Source organism: Sinocyclocheilus anshuiensis, unplaced genomic scaffold (assembly GCF_001515605.1).
Source record: "Sinocyclocheilus anshuiensis isolate Anshui unplaced genomic scaffold, SAMN03320099.WGS_v1.1 scaffold524, whole genome shotgun sequence".
In the NCBI taxonomy this organism is placed as follows: Eukaryota; Metazoa; Chordata; class Actinopteri; order Cypriniformes; family Cyprinidae; genus Sinocyclocheilus; species Sinocyclocheilus anshuiensis.
In genome coordinates, this window is record NW_015555703.1 from 944,666 (window position 1) to 963,368 (window position 18,703).

General features: G+C 36.5%; 1 protein-coding gene across 1 annotated transcript in view; it reads right to left on the reverse strand.

Annotated features, from left to right (window-relative positions):
* The window catches only part of kmt2cb (lysine (K)-specific methyltransferase 2Cb), a 132,141-nt gene that overhangs the window by 65,355 nt on the left and 48,083 nt on the right, over positions 1–18,703 (reverse strand). Inside the window, exons 6-12 of the mRNA XM_016464556.1 lie at positions 15,398–15,495; positions 14,774–14,883; positions 9,183–9,345; positions 8,046–8,217; positions 6,091–6,205; positions 5,831–6,003; positions 5,416–5,708 (exon numbers count right to left, since the gene is read on the reverse strand). Of these exons, the coding sequence (XP_016320042.1) occupies positions 5,416–5,708; positions 5,831–6,003; positions 6,091–6,205; positions 8,046–8,217; positions 9,183–9,345; positions 14,774–14,883; positions 15,398–15,495 (1,124 nt within the window). The remainder of the gene's footprint in view (positions 1–5,415; positions 5,709–5,830; positions 6,004–6,090; positions 6,206–8,045; positions 8,218–9,182; positions 9,346–14,773; positions 14,884–15,397; positions 15,496–18,703) is intronic.

Genomic DNA, 18,703 nt, shown 5'->3' on the forward strand with positions numbered 1-18,703 from the left:
TTGGATCGGAGCCAATGTCCGGATCAGACTGTGTGCGCTGCCACGGTTTGCGTGAAACTATGTGAAACCAGACCTCATTTGCACCAATCGAAAGCATATTTACACTGTCTGAATCGTTCCCTATCACCTACATTGTGCACTTCGAGCCATTCACTGTACAGGAAATACTACACTGTGAACAAGTGACCAATCTCAGCCGCTTCAGCGTCTATTTATAGTGCAGGGGGCCGGCGCTTCTGATTCTAGAGAGCATTTGATTGGTCAGAAGATTTGATGAGATGAAGTACGACGTGACGTCAAAAAAATTGTTGAGCCATTTTGGCGGAAGTGATGAACTGCAAGCTTTGAATGCTTATATCTTATAAATGCAAATTTTGTCACTGTTTTGGAGCACACTGCCTTATAGATAACTTTAAGACTAACATATTGATACTAACACCCAAAAAACTTGAATTTTGATTTCATGGGGACTTTAAAGGTGCAGTAGGACATCTTGGAAAATGCCATCTTTAGCCTTTGGCCCACCCTCCCTACAAATCGCCGTCCAAAGCCACGCCCCCTGAACGCATGAACGCGCACAGTCCAGACGACCAGAGACAACATTACTACAATACATCATGCGCCATTCACCGGTGAGAAATCTTTATAGTACAGTTCGGACTGAACATTTTGTTTGGACGAACATTTCTTGGTCCTACGCCTTCCACAGAATATATAAATACATATAAATACATTTAGACCACTTAAGTTAATGATTGCTATCGGGATGTGAAGAGACTTTCAACCAGCATAACAAAAAAATGTTTCTGAAGACAATGTTTATGTTATTAAGGATGCACAATATATTGGTACCATATTCATTTTCGTTATAGATTAAATTTTTATTTATTGGTATCATAGATTATCAGATATTGCTCATACTCATTTCCTCTATTTTTCATTTAGTTTACCTTAGTTTTACATTTAGTATGATGTCATCCAACAATTAAATTTACTCTTGAAAAACACAAAAAAAAAACTTAAATGTAATCCTCAGCAAATCTCAAAATGAATATCCATTTTTCATACCGTACATTATAACGTTGTGATGCCTAAATTCACTTGCATTAATCCAACTGATTTTATTTTTTGGTGATTTATTTTGAATTTATTTACATGGTAAAAAATGTCATATCTGCCAACTAAATATTACTATATAGGTTTATTTAATTCTTATAGCAGTTATTTTCAGTTAGTCATTTTAGTGCTTCTACTTAAACTTCAGTTAGTTGCCAAGACAACATTTGTTTGTTTGTTTGTTTACATGTTTGTTTAAAGGGATAGTTCACCCAAAAATGAAAACTCTTATTATCATTAATTTCTTTCTTCTGCAGAACACAAAAGCAGATATTTTGATGAATGTTGGGACCAAACAGTTGCTGGTAGCCATTGACTTCCATAGTATGTTTTTTCCTTACTATGGAAGTTATTGGGGACCAACAACTGTTTGCTTCGCAACATTCTTCAAAATATCTTCTTTTACGTTAAACAGAAAGGTTTGGAACAACATGGGTTGAATAAATGATGACAGATTTTTCATTTTTTTGGTGAACTATCTATACGTTTTTCATCTAATATCTATATTTTATTTCAGCTTTATTTTAATGAACAGAAATGTTTAGTTTTAGTTTTATTTAATAATAATACCAATAATTTTTACCCCAGAATTATTGTTGCTTATATTAATTCCATCCATAATTTTTTCTTTTTTATAATAAAAAAAAAAAACTAAAGATGTCCCAATATTAAGATTTTTACTGATTAACGAGTTATTTTAATTTCAATAAATAGTTTTGGACAGAAGGATGTTTTGAGTTGTGAAAGACAGAGTGTGTTTTCATAAACCGCTTGCACTTGCTGGTCTCCAGTCACATCTGATCACCCGCTGCGTCTCAGACCCATTTAAAATGTGAAGTCGCCATGGTAACCTCCGGTACAAGGTCCCGTCAAAAGATCTATGGTCCGATAAGCACATATTCTCAAAATAATATCAGACACATATGGGGTCTTTCTCTGATGGGTGAACACTGTTAGACTGTGACTTGTAACATAATTCAATGTAATGTAATGGAGAATGACAGAGAGAGAGAGAGTAAAGCTAGAGAGAATGGCCAGCCACATTGGACCAAGTGGGCATCATCTCCAGAGGTGAATAAGGTTAACTCTCTGGTGAGAGGTGCCGTAAACAAGCCTCTCTAAAATCAATGTGAGGGTCAAAGACCAATGAGCAGAAGCCTTGAAGTCTTTCTGAAAACCTAGTTGCTGCAAAGGCATCACCTTCATCCAGCTGCCATCCACATCACCACCTGTTGCCACATAATGAAAATAAATAAATAGTTCAATAACTTTCTTTACTAATTTAGCTTTCATACTACATGTTAGATTATAAAGTAGGACTGGGCAATAATGACATTGATAATAGGAAATATTAGTTTACATTTCCAAACATTCCTTTTGCCATTAATTGTAAATAATCCAGTGAGATTTTTGTATGCACAACAGTGAGTGTTGCTGATCTCACCATCATCCAGTCCATCTGGAATGACATGAAGAAACAGAAAAAACTGAGACCGACTAAATCAACTGTGGCAACGTCTTCAAGGCACTTGCAAAAACACCTACAAAGCTAGAGTACTGTGAAAAGTTTTAGGCACTTGTGTAAAAATGCTGTAAAGTGAGGTTGCTTTCAAAAATAATGTCATAGATAGATTTTATTTATCCATTAACTTCTCTTAACTAAATCAAATCAACGTTTGGTGTGACCACCCTTTGCATTTAAAACGGCTTTTGTTTTTGGTATACGTGTGCATAGGTTTTCAGGTAGCTTTGTAGGAAGGTTTCTTCAAGTGTCTTGGAGACGTTGCTATTTGAAAAGGCAGTCTGGTGTTTATTTAATGTCAACTGCAATGCATTTAGCGTGTATATGAAGTTTAAGAAAAACAAAAGAAATACTAAAATAGCATGGCATAACTGGCACCTTTAATCCTGATTTTTTACCTACAGTGGTAAAAGGCTGCCACAAGTCCTCATGCAGGCACTGAGGCTGATTATGGAAGCATACTGCGTTTCTAAGCCAAATAATGCACAAAAAGGGACCTGCGAGGGCATGGGGTGAAATCAAACTTGGGTTTGGACTAGGGATGTCAATTTTCGATCATTTCCATGATCGATCGTCATTTAAATTAACGATCAATTAATCGTTAACCTTAATGCTGCAAAATGCGTCTATGCAGCCCGGCACGACAGGATGTGCAAAAGTTACTCAAAAAAAAAACCCGCTTTCTCACCCGATTTAAAGGGGATTTAGTCTGAATAAAATGCTAGTAGCAGGATTGTAAAATGAATAGATGTGATTATGATCATTTGATAAAATGAAGAGAGCTCGTTTGAGATCATTTTACTTCGTTGACTGTTTCCTATCCCGTCACGGAGATCGCTGAACGCGCCTCTTTAAATGGTTTCGTGGTGCTCGTTGTTGTATTTTAAAACACAGTTGCAATGTTTTCAACTGCCATTATGGCATTTAAAATAAAATGATCCCAAACGTAACTGTGTGGCGCGTGTGGCTGTGCTGCGCAGTCAGTGAACCGCTTCCATCGGCGCTGCTGCAGCAAAAGCGCAGAGCCCGATATGAAAGAATTATCTGGGGAAATGACTTAGTTACTACATTTCTATTGCTTTCCATGTTGAAGAACTTTGTGTTGTTTCAATTTAAATGTACTTTTAAAGTTTAAATCACATTAAAAGCTTAATTTGTACATTATGAATGAATGATGATGCATTTATATACCGTCACTCACAGCTGCTCGCACGTGTTTTGCGCATGAGCCGCACGCAGCCCCAAATTAAACGACTTAATCGATCATCGATAGCTTTAATCGATTGCATGTCTTATCGACAATTAATCGATCGTCGATTAATCGTTGACATCCCTAGTTTGGACCAAGTCTTTATACGTCTGATCTATTTCTTCTCTGTTGATCCTTTTCGACTCACAGCGACAGCAGACATTGTAACACAAGCACACATGTTCAGGGCCCTGTGGCACCCTAAATAACCATGAACCCAGAGTGGGATGAGGCCACATCTCTCACCTCTGCACCTAGAGATTTGCACCAGGACGAATAATGCTGTAAAAGGCCTGTGGGCAGCTGTTCCCCTAAAGTTTGAGGAATTGAGTTACTGACACTGTGCTGAACATTTGTACAGTGACAGCGGGGTGTTAATGCACCGCACACCCAAAGCTGGTTGAACGCAAAGCTGTGATGGTTATTACACATGGAGGAGATTGGCAGGAATGTCAAACTTCCTGCAGATCTGCAAAGTGAGATGTTCTTCAGTCTTCAAGTGGAAAATTTAATTGTGCTCCACGGAAGACAGAAAGTCATACGGGTTTGGAATGGCATAAGGGTGAGGAAAAGATGACAGGAACTATTTTAATGAATCACCAGATATTTGACAGCACATAAACAGAAAACATCACATAAGCAACACTTTCGGAGACTTTTTGTCTTCCCCAGGCAAAGTAGGCCATGTTTCAAATACCCCTTTCCTCAAGACCAGTCCAAACTAATCAAGACAGGCATGTGGGCCTATGGGATGCTTTGGCCTACTCTTCCACTTCAGCAATATTTTGGCCTGAAGGACTGGGGTGCTTCAGAGAGCAGCCTCCGTACTCATGTTTCAAAGACTGCGGGCTGAACTCAGTTATTGGACCACTATGAAAGTAATGAACGGTAAAGACACCAAACCCAAAACCAAGATAATAAGACACTAAAATCAAATAAAAACTTAAAAGATTGCATTTGATAACCACAAATATCTGTCAGAAACCAATCCAATAAAATCCCTTTACAAAGATGATTCATTCTAAGGCTAACTAGATTTGTTGGGAAGCTGCAAAAACAGGTAAGAAAGCAGTCAATCAGGAAAAAAGCTGTCATAGGAGCAGTACCCTTTTAAAAGGTACTGATATGTACACTTTAGGTAATAATACATATCTTTAAGGTATTAATATGCAGGGGTGTCCAATCCTGTTCCTGGAGGGCCAACTTCCAGCAACATTTTGATCTAGACCCAAATAAACACCTGAACCAGCAAATCAAGGTCTTCAGGATCACTAGAAACTTCCAGGCAGGTGTGTTGGAGCTCAACTCTGCAGGAAAGTGGCCATCTAGGAGCTGGATTGGACACCCCTGCTTTAGGGCTAAATAAGGTACAAAGGTGTACCCTTGGAAAGGGTAACGCCTGATGACAGATTTTGTACCATTTTTTTCCTGAGAGTGTAACAAAAACTACTTAAGTCCCACTTCTTTCAAGAACAATCCAACGATAACTTTGTTAGCGTTTGCATTCAGACACTGAAGTTGGTCTTACCCGTCATTTGTTTTTCATCTGTTTGCTGCTCTTCACTCTGCCTCTCGCTGACAGGCTGATGAGGTTCTGCGTCTTGAACTTTGGCAGGCTCAGAATCGTTGTTTTTTGGAACTGGCTGTGCGTTTTCTTCAACATCCACATGTGATTGAATCTCCGCCTGCATCCCTTCTGCATCCGTGCGCACAGGATCTGATTCAGAGCCGGCGTTTCTACAGATGGAACATATGTGATCATCTTTGGACTGTGGATGTGCGTGACCTTCACCTGGTTGTTCACACTCTGGGTGGAACCACCTAAAGAAAAAGAGGCAGCTGACGATTCACCCTTTCACTGCATCCAAAATTAGGTTCCAGACAGACTTTTTGGACATGTAACTGCTACTGAACTAGATTACAGATTTGTGAAGGAAATATACCTTTTGCATTGATGGCAAGAAAGCAGGACTTTGTGGACGTCGGGATCTACGTCGCTGGGACATAAGCAGGGGACGGTGGTGTCCTGTTGATCACCACAGTTTTGGCACAAAAGGCTGTTGTGGTGCCATTGTTCACTTCTCCGGGTGCCACACTGAACACACATCCGGCAGTTCTACAAACACACAGCTACGATTAGCTATACTGCATTAAAGAAATGGGAGATAATTTTGAGATAATAACGTCTCAAAGCCGCCCTTACCTTACACCTCCAGCCGTTGATGGGGATAGAGTCCATAGCCGGCTGCAAGCAGAAAGTGTGATAGCCTTTGTCGCACATATCGCACACTAGCATTTTAGTATCTTCTCCAGGCTCCCTGAAAGATACAAGGACACAATCAATCTAACTAATTCTACCATATGGGATCAATTTTCCACCAAAAGTATTGCAGTCACAGATCAAAAAATAATAAGAGTGAAACCAAAATTTAAAAAAGCAAGTAAAAATATATTGCACAAAATGTAAAAATGAAGCAAAGTTTTCAGAAGAGCAAACAATGGTCACGGATCGAAAAATAATAAGCGTAAATCAAAAATGTAATAACACGTTTAAAAAAATAATAAGCACGAATCAACACTTTAAACATATTTAAAGTCATATTGCACAAAACTGAAATATTAACACAAATTATCCGACTTGCACATAAAAACATGTTTTCCTTGGTTATATTTTTCTGTTTTTTGTGCTCTCAGACATTTTCTGCTAATTTTTTTTTTGTATGCTTATGCTGTTTTTTTTGTATGCTAATATGTTTAAAGTTTTGATTCATGCTTATTTTTTTAAATGCGTTTTTACATTTTTTATTTATTATTTTTCGATCTGTGACCATTGTTTACTATTCTGAAAACTTTGCTTTAATTTTCACATTTTGTGCAATATATTTTTACTTGCTTACTTCAATTTTGGTTTCATGCTTATTATTCCATGACCACTTTAGGTGGAAAATTGATCCCGTACTACCAGTGCATCATTTTTTTTTTCATGAATACATTCCAACACAGTAAAAAATGATTGTAATTTTAATGGACAAAAATATGTTGTGGTTAAAAACCTGTTCATTGGTTAACAGTAAGTTCCCTTACTATATATGGTGGAAAACTAGCCAATCTAATAGGACATTTCATGTAATTTTAGTTTAATTCTCTTAAATTATTCTGATTTATAGTTATTCTGATTCTCATTCCCAGAATTCCCTGTGTGACACTTTACATTTGATGTTTTTTCATTGAAGTAAAGGTTTCTTAGTGTTTTATCAGTTATGTACATTATGGTTTATGTTACACCGTATGTCATTAAATTCATGTTTATTGCATTATTTTAGTGTTATATGTGTTACCATGGTGGTGTTTAGGATTTGTGTGTATGACACTGTGTGTATCTGTTATATATTTGTATTTACCTCAGTTTTTGAAAAAGCTACATGTGATGAGCTTTGATTCATCATGTGGCTCTAAGAACCATGTGTGTTTGTGATGGTTGATGGTGTGTATTATAAAGGTACAAAAGAGATTTTAGTACTTCAACAGGTTGGTTTATTAACATTATATCAGTGAATGAAATATAGGTTTTTACTGTAAATTTGAGTTAATTCCATAAAACCTTAAATGTTGCTACTGTATACAGTAAAGTTCCAGAAACCACAGCTGCAGTTTTTTAACACTGTATGTTACCGCATAGATTTGTATACAACATATAACTGAATGTGTCTAATTCATGACTATCCATTAAGCCCACGAGTCACGAGCAGGTGTCTGTTTATTCCACTGAGGCCCTGTCCACACAAACGCAGTTATTTTTAAAACCGCAGCTTTTTCTACACGGTTAGGCTGCTCGTCTACACGCAAACACAGCACCAGTTCACTGAAACCGAACATTTTTGAAAACGCTCTGAAAAAACACTTTATGAAAAACCAAAAAGCCCAAAATCTCAAAATTGACAGGCGCATGAAAAAAACTGTGTTTTTGCCTGCAGTGTATCCCCTTAAAAACGGAAGAAGGAAAAACTCAGTTTATAAAAATACCCGTGTACGTGTGGACATGGCCTGAAAAGCAAACTCTTGCAACCTCAAAGGATGCATGAGCAAATACGGATGAGCTATTGAGGAATGAGTAACAAAAGGAAGGAGAATAAAAGGCAAAGCTTGGCTGCAACTCACTTGCATGTCTGACAGACTTTGCACTCGGGGCACTGCCAGCCTGCCCTCTTCAGAGGAGTGACGCTGATGTCCAGACACATGCCGTGATAGCGTAGCCCACAGCTGGTGCAAAAAAGCTGGTCCAGGAGATCCCCGGGGCTGTCGCACAATATACAGTTCGCCTCTTCTTCATCTGAGACAGAGAAAGATAGATGAATGAAAAAATAAATGTGAACTAAATCCAAGCTTCTAAATCCATGCCCACTTTACATGACCTAATCCAATTCCCAATGACTTTTAGAATTAAATTAAATAATTAAGTATATTAAATATCCAACATTGATGATAGTATAAAAAAAGGCCAATAACTAATATGTGTTTTGAATCTCTACTCTAAAGAAAAACCTCTGACATTTTTAATAAAGGCATATTTTTATGTTGTCAGTTCACTAGTGAGAGATCCTCTATGATTTTCAAAACAACAAAAACATCTAAGACTGATTTCTTTGGCAATGAAAAGGCAATAAAATAACTAACAAAAAAAATGTGATGAGTATCAAAAAATGACGTCTTATCAAAGTAAATGTGAGTGGTCATGCACCGTGTTATTCATCAAGAATTAATTAAACTGCTCAAAAATCATGATAGAGACATTTATAATCTTACAAAATATTTCTATTTTCAAAATGCTGTTTTTTGAATATTCTATTTAGAGAATCCTGAGGAAAAAAGTATCACAGATTCCACAAAAACATTGAGCGGTTGACACTGATCATAATCAGAAATGTTTCTTGAGCAGCAAATCAGCATATCAGAATGATTCCTGAAGGATCATGTGACACTGAAGACTGGAGTAATGATGCTAAAAAACAGTCGACTTTAAGTTGTAATAATATTTCACAATATGACTGTTTTGCTGTATTTTTTTTAACAACAAAAAAAAAAAAAGCCTTGAGCCTCTTTTGAACTTTTGAATGGCATTGTATGATAATGAGTTAGAATAAGTTGATTTTGCGGCTGAGTTTCAGTCAATGCTCTTTTTGAACTGGGAATTGGAGTCTGAAAGTTACAGTATGTTTTTATAGTACGTCAAGGTCTTGCTTTGAACGAGTGCATAAAATAAATTTTATAAGAGCAAATAATAAAGACGGTTCTCACATTTGCTGACGGCCAGCTCAATGTGCTCTGTGCACAGGACAGAGCGCCTCCTGAAGTCCTGAACGGTGCCGGCGGCCCCCGCGCAGGGGTAATGGTACGAGCGATCACACCCCTCCTCACAGCACTTGATGGATGCTCCAAGGCGCTTACAATATGCACAATGCTATAAAAGAAAAGAGTCATAATTGATGAGACACTAACAATGCAGACTCCAGTTCTGATGCTAAAACATGTTAAAAGAGGGCCATCAATTATTTTAACACGGTCTATAGTCCTTAACTAAAACCTTACATGCATTAACTGCTCATCACATAATTAACATTCAAGATTAAATGTCTGACAACTAATATTAAACCAAACAAATCTATACAATGAGACATGAAAGCTGACAGTGTAATGCCTGTGGTCAGACTAACAGCTAGGGAGAGCTGTGACATAAACCACAATGATGACAGACTGACGGATGTGTAATTATCCAATCATGCCTGTAAGCGCCCACAGACCATAGACGAGAGGGGCCAATTCACGAAACGGTTGCGCCACTATTGTGCGCAGTATCTCAGCGCCATGTATTGAAATGAAGTTATTGTCATCTAGATGTGCAAAGTCAAGTGCACTTTCTGCGTATGAACGAGCAGATTCAGGTGTGTGAGTGAGAATGATACAGTCACAGTAAAGTACAGCAGACTGCAGTAATCTGCTGAATCTTCCACAGAAATGTGCTCAGAACCAGCCTGCAAACTGGGAAATGCACTGTGAAACACTCATTTGGGGGTGTGGGATCTTTTGGGAGGCCTTTATACAGATTTGCATAATTCCTTTTGTGAACTGGGAGTCAAAACAATGCAGCATGTACAAATAAAACAATGTTATCAGCAATTAAGTGAATTTTCATTTGGGTGAACTATCCCTCTCATCATACTTTTCAACACAATCGAACTCTCATCATAATTTTATTCTCACCAAACTTTTCATCATGCTTAAACTCTCAGCTAGTCTCGAAAAATACCATTATTCAATACCATTTTCAAAACCACAAGTAAAAGATTGCCATGACATTAGGGGCATAAAATCTGAATAGTATCTGGGTAACTTTACTTTTCACCATATTCAAAGTATTTTCTTAACAACTAAAACTCTGCTGTCTGAGATTCTTCATGTCTGATAGCTCTGAGTGGGATTATATGATAATAATAATAATCACATTTTAATATTTAAAAATACATATATTAATTATTTCAATTTATATTAGTAAAATTACAAATACTTATGACTTGATTTCAATAGTTAATCCTTCAAGCGTTTATTTTGGCGGAAAATACTTTTAATTGTCTGTGATAACAAGATTACAAATTTGGAAAAAATACTGTAATCTGTTATACATTAAAAGTAATTATGACGTAATTATGCAATATATAAAACAAAATCATTAATTCATAAATTACTATAAAAAATTTGCCAGTGTTATCATTTACTAAAACTAGTGAAATAGTTTAAAATAAAAATATTAATATTAAATTAAAAACTGAAATAAAATAAAACATAGATGATGTACCAAAATCACTCAAACTTAAATATACAGTGGGTACGGAAAGTATTCAGACCCCCTTAAAATTTTCACTCTTTGTTATATTGCAGCCATTTGCTAAAATCATTTAAGTTAATTTTTTTTAAGCCAAACAAACAAATCCACAAAAAAAGAGAGGAAATTGATTGATTAAAATACACTACAGTGTGTCAACTTTAAGTCTGAGAGAAGAACAAGATAGCGCAGCTGGTAATGGTGCATCAGTACTTGGAAAATGAGTATTAAAACAGTTTTGAATATTCATAACCAATATGTATAGAAAAATCTACATTTTTGACAACATTACTCAGAATAATCACATATACCTTCATCAAGCACCAGCATCTGCCCGCAGCCCTCAACGACCACTGCCAAAAACCAGCAGCTGGAGCTCGCGAGACCTCCAACAACCCACAAGAATTGTGAAATAATAACTGCTGTTTACAAAAACAACTGTCACCGTGTCCTCGCTGCGAATTACATGATCGTTCAAACCTGTACTACTAGTTAGACAATTCCTAATAAATATTCAGGGAAAGCAAAAGCATGTAATTCCTCACACATCTCAAATCACGCGCCAGGTGAACTGAGTAACAAAGACATGACAGGTTATTTCGTGGGTCAGGTGATCTAATTGTACTCTTCCCTAATGTTAGGTTCCATTTAGCATTAATTATAACTGTAACCCGTAACAGCTTCCTGAAAACAGGTACATATTTCCCTCTGAATACCAGCACTAGGCCAACGTTCCCTTTCCTATTCGAATCGATCTGTTCTGCGTCTCTGTCCATCGTTCTGTTTAATGAGCTGCTCAGAAACCAGCTGTCCGCTAAAAGTCAAGCAACACCGCGACTGGAAGAGTCCAGACGTGACACGCCGTCAGCCCTCATGTTTACAGCTGTTCTCTGCATCTCGTTAACTGAGCATTTCGTTTCGCACCTACAGCAAATGGATTGCGATAAGGCGTGCGGTCAAATGGAGCATCGCATGATTTACGCACATTCATCTAAGGGCGATTCCACTCAGGAAATGTCAATCAGATGAGCCACCTATACGAACGTATTTCTCCAGCTCTGAACTGGCATTTACTATTAAATGCAGCATTGCTGTTAATTTACGAGATCAAACAGCAGAGCACTATTAAGGAATGTGATAGGAGATGGTCGCGGCACGGGGGGGTGTTAAGTGATGAAGCCGATGACGCCGCAGGCCCTTTGAGTGCCGTGACCTTTTCTATTTCACAGCTGATCAGCGGCGACCTTTAGCAGCCAGTTAGATTCCTCCTCCAGCTCTAGCCTTTCACAGAAACACAGCAGCATGGCCGTACGAGTCAGCAGGTATATGAAGAGCCCTAGAACCCTATCAGGTGTCATCAGAGTGACATTAAACAAGAGCAAGAAATAAACTAAAAATTAGGCCTGGGCAGAAATACGGTATATACATGGAAATGTATAGATGGTAGAATGTAGAAATAGTCTACATTCATTTGTAAATAATAATGAAATAATTTGGGGTGAATGCATTTCATTTGTAAAATATTTAATTAACTAGATTATCCAAAAATAGTTATGTAATATATAAAACTAAATTAAATTCAACAAAATCAACAAAAATCATTAAGTATTATAAAATTACCAGTGTTGTTATTAACTAAAACTATTAAAATTGTTTTTGTTAAATAAAATAATGCTGAAATAAAATCAAATATAAAAATTTTATTTAGAAATGTTGCCTTGGCAACTGACTAATTTTAAACAATAAAATGAGTTAAAGATACTAAAATCAGTACAAATAAAATAAAAATAATAAATAATAATAATATAAAAACATAAAAAGCAAACATAACATAAAAAAATAAAATTAAAATGAAAAATACAAATATATAAGCTAATTTTAAAATAATAAAAAATACTATAAAAATAAAATAATAGTGTATAAATTACACTAAAACAATTAGGCTACATTTTAAAATTACCTGTAATACATTTAATATATGGGATTTATGGGCTTAGATTATCACTGAATTGCTCGTTTATATGCACCAATATTAAAATTTTGGTTGAAACTGATAAGACAATAATTCATTACATGTTATTGCCAATAACCAATAAATGGTGAACAAATCTTTACTGTTTTAGTCTAAATACATTAAAAATAAAGCACTAAAAACTAAAGTTAGTAGTTTTAAATTGAATTTACTTTTCATCATCAAAAAATTAATTTTGAAATTTGCTAAAGATTACATTTAAGTTTTAGCTTTGCTAAAAGTGATGAATGATTTGCTACTTGCGGTTGACTGTGGTGAAAATGCAGTTTTGATTTTGATGGATTTAAGTGCCGCTTTTGACACAGTTGATCACGGCATCCTTTTGTCACGCCTTGAACATTGGGTAGGTATTAAGGATACAACATTATCGTGGTTTAAGTCATATCTTAAATCCAGGACACTTCCAGTGGCTACCGGCCAGTTTTCCTCATCATCAGTTTCTCTCCCTTGTGGGGTTCCTCAAGGGTCCATTCTGGGGCCATTACTTTTTAATCTGTACATGCTTCCACTTGGTAATATAATTAGGAAATATAAAATCTCTTTTCATTTCTACGCTGATGATTCTCAGTTATATGTTCCATTAAAATCGAAACATTCTCTGCAGCCCCTTATGGACTGTCTGAAGGACATTCAAATCTGGATGGCGAATCATTTCCTCCAGCTAAATAATTAAAAAACTGAGGTGATTATTTTTGGTCCCTCTAAAACCAGAAACTCTATAGTTAGTAACTTAGACAGTCTCACTCCATATGTTAAGTCACATGCAAAAAATGTAGGTGTTATTTTTGACTCTGAGCTTTGTCTTGAAAAGCAAATTAGCTCAGTTGTTAAAAACAGCTATTATCAATTGAGAATCATTTATAGACTTAAATCAACACTTTCCTTTCAAGACTTGGAAAAAGTTATTCATGCATTTATCACATTATTATTGGACTACTGTAATTCCTTATACCTAGGTCTTCCCCAATCTTCACTGGCTTGTTTACAGATGGTCCAGAATGCAGCGGCCAGATTGTTAACTGGTGCAAAAAACGTGATCATATCACTCCAATTTTAGCGTCGCTCCACTGGCTTCCTGCTTCCAAAATTTTGTTGATTATTTTTAAAGCACTTAATAGACAAGCCCCATCATACATTTCTGATCTTATCTCATTTAATTCTGCTCCTAAGTCCCTCAGATCTGCTAATAAAGCTCTTTTATATGTCACACGGTCACGCCTTAAGTTTAAAGGTGACAGAGCCTTTGCAGTAGCTGCTCCACGGTTATGGAATCAGTTGCCACCTGACATTAAGAGTGCTCCGTCTATTTCGGTTTTTAAGTCTAGACTTAAAACGCATCTTTATTCTATGGTCTTTCCTGATTTTTAATTTATGGATTCGTATTGTTATCTTGGATTTTAATTTAAATTTTATTTTATACTTTACTGTATTTTATGATTGTTTTGTACAGCACTTTGGTCAGTGTAAGCTGAATTTAAATGTGCTCTATAAATAAAATTTACTTATTAAATTATTAGTGTTTTTAAAAAGTTAACTAAGTTAGCATAAAATTACGTTCTAAACATAAAAGATAAAGTCTAAAACAGTTGAATATCCAAAAATTGACCAATAAAATTGTCGATTAAACAAACAAAAAAAAACACTGCAACATCAGCAGATAATTAGGACCAACATAAAAAACACAACATATTCTGATGGAAGCCATAAAAGACAAAATCTTTAAAAAGCTTCAGGAAAGATAATAATAACTGTTGTGGATAAAATAAAAATACAGACACATTATGGTCACTCAGCAAAAGAAAAAAAAAATGCATTTTGATGCAGCCAGCATTTTAACCCTCATTTGCATAACCTTTCAAGTACTTCAGTGAGGTGAAGTAATATTTACATAAAATTTACAGTCATTACTTTATTCACGAGTCCTCACATGCTTCAGCCAAGATACACGTCAGCTAAACCAAAGATATCCCAGCATACCTCTGTGCTCCCTGAGTGGATGGCTTTGTCCACATTTAGCAGTGATTGATCCTCCGCTTGACGCACAACATTTGACCACAACGCGCAGCTTTGATGAGCCCAGCACTGACCTGCAAACACAAGGAATCAGAAGATGGCATGGGACCTTTAAAGCTAAATCTCTTCATTTCTTTTCAATCATACATTACATTCTTTCTTCTGTTTAACACAAAAGGGGACATGCTACCTAAGCTCTCATTTAGCGTTTTACAGAAGACAGAAAGTCACATGGGTTTGACCAGCATAGTAAAGATAGTTACAGGCAGAACAGCCATTCAAGTTCATTTTACTGTTCTAACAATTTCAGTTCCTCACCTCAAATAAGTGTGATGTGTCTGACTACACTGTCTAGTTTCAGGCTGGTTCCTGACCAAAGCCTTCAGGCTGTGTTTTTTTTATCTTCATTAAATCATTCTCTGTACAATCAGTGGAAAAAGTCAATTGAACATATTAAAAGAAATTTCAACAGCTTGATATGAGAAAGAAAACCTTTGATTTCTTTCCAGAAACACTCTAAATTACAGTATTTTCTATTGTTAGCTTTTCTCTGTCTGTGCCTAGGTAAAGTTTTTAACAGGTTTTTACCCGACTCATCAAAGAGTGTTCGGACATCAATGTCATCCGGCAGACCGACGTGGCGGAGCTCCTCCCAGAATCTGCCTCCTCCTTCCTCGGCCCCGACACTGCAGGACAGAGACAGAGTGATTACAGGGGATCCGGTTTAGTCTTACACATGTCCTAACCAAGATTATCTGTTTGTCTGATCAGTGGCGGATAGGAGAAAGTGACATTGTTTGAAAACTATGGATGTGCGCTACGACTAATTTCATTGCCATTTAAACAGAAATTTTGTAGTCGACTAGTCTAAAAGTAAGAAACCCTCAGAAGACAGTCAAACCCACAACGACATTGACCAAGCAAATAAATGTAGTAAACAGCATAAAAATGACATATTTCCATGTTTTTGCCACAAAGTTACATTTTATTATATACGGAAAGCACACACTCTATTTCTCCCGCTCTCTCTCCCTTACAAACGCACACACATATAGTACACACACACAGAAACGTGTTGTCAGCGCTGCTCTGACCAATTTATCAGTAAAACAGCTCAATAACTTAAAAGCTACATGTCATTCCTCACAAGCGATGTAACAACGGCGCTGTTCTTGAAACAGATGAACATACAGTTTCACTTAGGCCTGGGCGATAAAACGGTATCGATATTTATCGACGGTACACCTTCTTCGATATCGATAGAAAAAATGTTCGATATAGCGCACGATATAGGCACGTACTATGAGTGACGCAGACAGCACACACAAGCACGAACACATGCTGAAATGAGTGCTGTGCCTGCCTGTGATGAGGAGATTGTGAATAAAGAATGAATATTAGTCGAACTTAAAATAAAAGCGCATTTTTTAGACGGACAAATATGACTGCTGCACTCGCGTCTCACAGAAGAGATGTATAGAAAGCCATGCAAAGTTAAAACAGTTTAAACTTTTAGAAAACACATCACGAATTTGTGGAGGTTTATTCCTTTTCTCTGCGTCTCACATGTTTTTAAATGCAGTCTGTGTGAATGGCGCTTCGGCTCTTTGGATTAAGCAATGCATAAATACATGATGCTGTTTTGTTCATAATTGTTTATGCAATTTACGGAATTATATTTGATTTTTATGAGTTAACTTAGACGTAATGCACGTTTTTATAGAGTTACTTGCTAAATGCGCTGCATTATTTTGCTCATTGCGCCCTCCTGTGGCCTCGGGAGACAATTAGACCTATACAATAAAGACCTATTTAATCTGCATATAAAACATTAGAAATTAGATATTTATTTAATTTTTATTGTGTTTGATTGTTAAAACAACAAATATTTGTTGTTTGTCTCAATAAATTGTATTAATTATAAATACAGTGGTTAAATGAAAATATTTTTCTATTGCTTTTTGTTTTAAAAAAGGTTATAAAAAATATCAATAATTATCGATACCAAACGATATGAAACATTATATCGTTGATACATTTTTTAGCTATATCGCCCAGCCCTAGTTTCACTATTAGTAGAAATTGCTGCTGCCCAACACTGTTGAGAGACGCAAAGACACACAGATTAATTTCTCTCTCTCTCTCTCATTTAAGGACAAAAACCTGAGAAATGTCTTGGAATACAACATCTGAACAACATTTGAGGTGCGGTTACCATAGTATAAGCAGAATAACTGACTCCGGTCTGTTGAATTATTAGAAAACATTGCACACCCGAGCTTCAGGAAAGATGCTGATGCTTCGCGTCGTGGCCGCATCATGGATGTGCACTATTTTCTAATAATTCAACAGCCCATCGTCAGTTATTTCTTACGTAATCTTATTATCTGAATTTATTTTATTTCCCATCAAACTGTTAAAATTTACAACACTGGCGGCAACAAAAGCAGCAGATGGGACGAATGAAAATGCAAATTCACTCTCTGACAGTAGGTGGCGCTTTTGGACAAGCAGAAATACAGTGCTTAACCATGGTTACCCCTATAAACAAAGCAGCACTGTGCATATAAACACTATTTTATTATGCATTATATGCAGATAACATGGTTGAGTGTCAACGAAACCTTTCTGAAGTCAGTTCCCGTTCATTCATAATTTTTCCCCCTTTGAACCGCTAAATACATTCCCACACCTTGCTCGTCTTCCAAGCGGACATTTCACTGAGCCTGACTTGAAATGAAAAAATGTAGTTCTCCCACATTAAAATGACTACATTTCGACTAGTATTTCCAATGTCAACTAGCAGCTGCAGTTACATTTAGTTGACTAGTCAACTCCCTACTGAAAAATTAATTTGAATTAACAAACCAGTGATGATACTTATATTTAATTTAATGAATAGATTAACCATTATATCAAGAGCAATAAGGGACTGTTTCTGTAATAATAATAGTGTGACCACACTGCCATAGAAAACAAGTAACACAGCATCAGAGATGTGATTTTCCAAAATATGTTTCCTTTGAATGTAGAACATTTACAGAACTTTTCGTTGGTCTGGCACCATCTTATTCTCAAAATATGTCACAATGTCAGTCTGCCAATATCAAATTAGATCACCCAACTGCATCCAAATCCAATTAATCCCTAAACAAACGGTCTCTGGCTGCTCTGACTTTATATTTTTGCCACTAATAATGGAATAAGCAGCGGAAAAAGCCTCAAAGCCTGTGCTGTCCAGCTATCATCCATCTTCACATTAATCTTCAACAGATCCCTGGAGCTGTGTGTAGTCCCCTCCTGCTTCAAATGTTCCACCATCATCCCTGTACCCAAGAAACCAAAAATCACAGGACTTAATGTGACACAGTTTTACTCAGCTGTTATTGAGTCGGTTCTGTGCTCTTCAATAACTGTCTGGTTTGGTCAGCCAGCAAATCATATACAAGAAGACTGCAACAGACTGTTAGGACAGCAGAAAGGATCATTGGCGTGCACCTGCCCAGTCTTCAGGACAACTCCAGAGTGAAGAAACGGGCAGGTAACATCATCAAAGACCCCTCTCACCCTGGACACAACCTGTTTGCACTTCTTCCTTTAGGCAGACGCTACAGATCTCTGTGCACTAGAACATCTAGGCATAAAAACAGTTTTTTCCCCCATGCCATCTCCAGCTTAAACAGCCAACACATGAATTATTATCTGTGTTTTGTAATTCATTTCCGTAATTCATTCTACATCCTTAATTATTGCCTCTTTCTCGAGTATTATGTAAATACATATGCATATCTCTTTATTTATAAAGTTCTTTATAGAGTAAATAATGCACAAATCTGTACATAAATCTACTGTTCCAGATTCATACACATTATTTATTGTTAAGTTTTACTATTT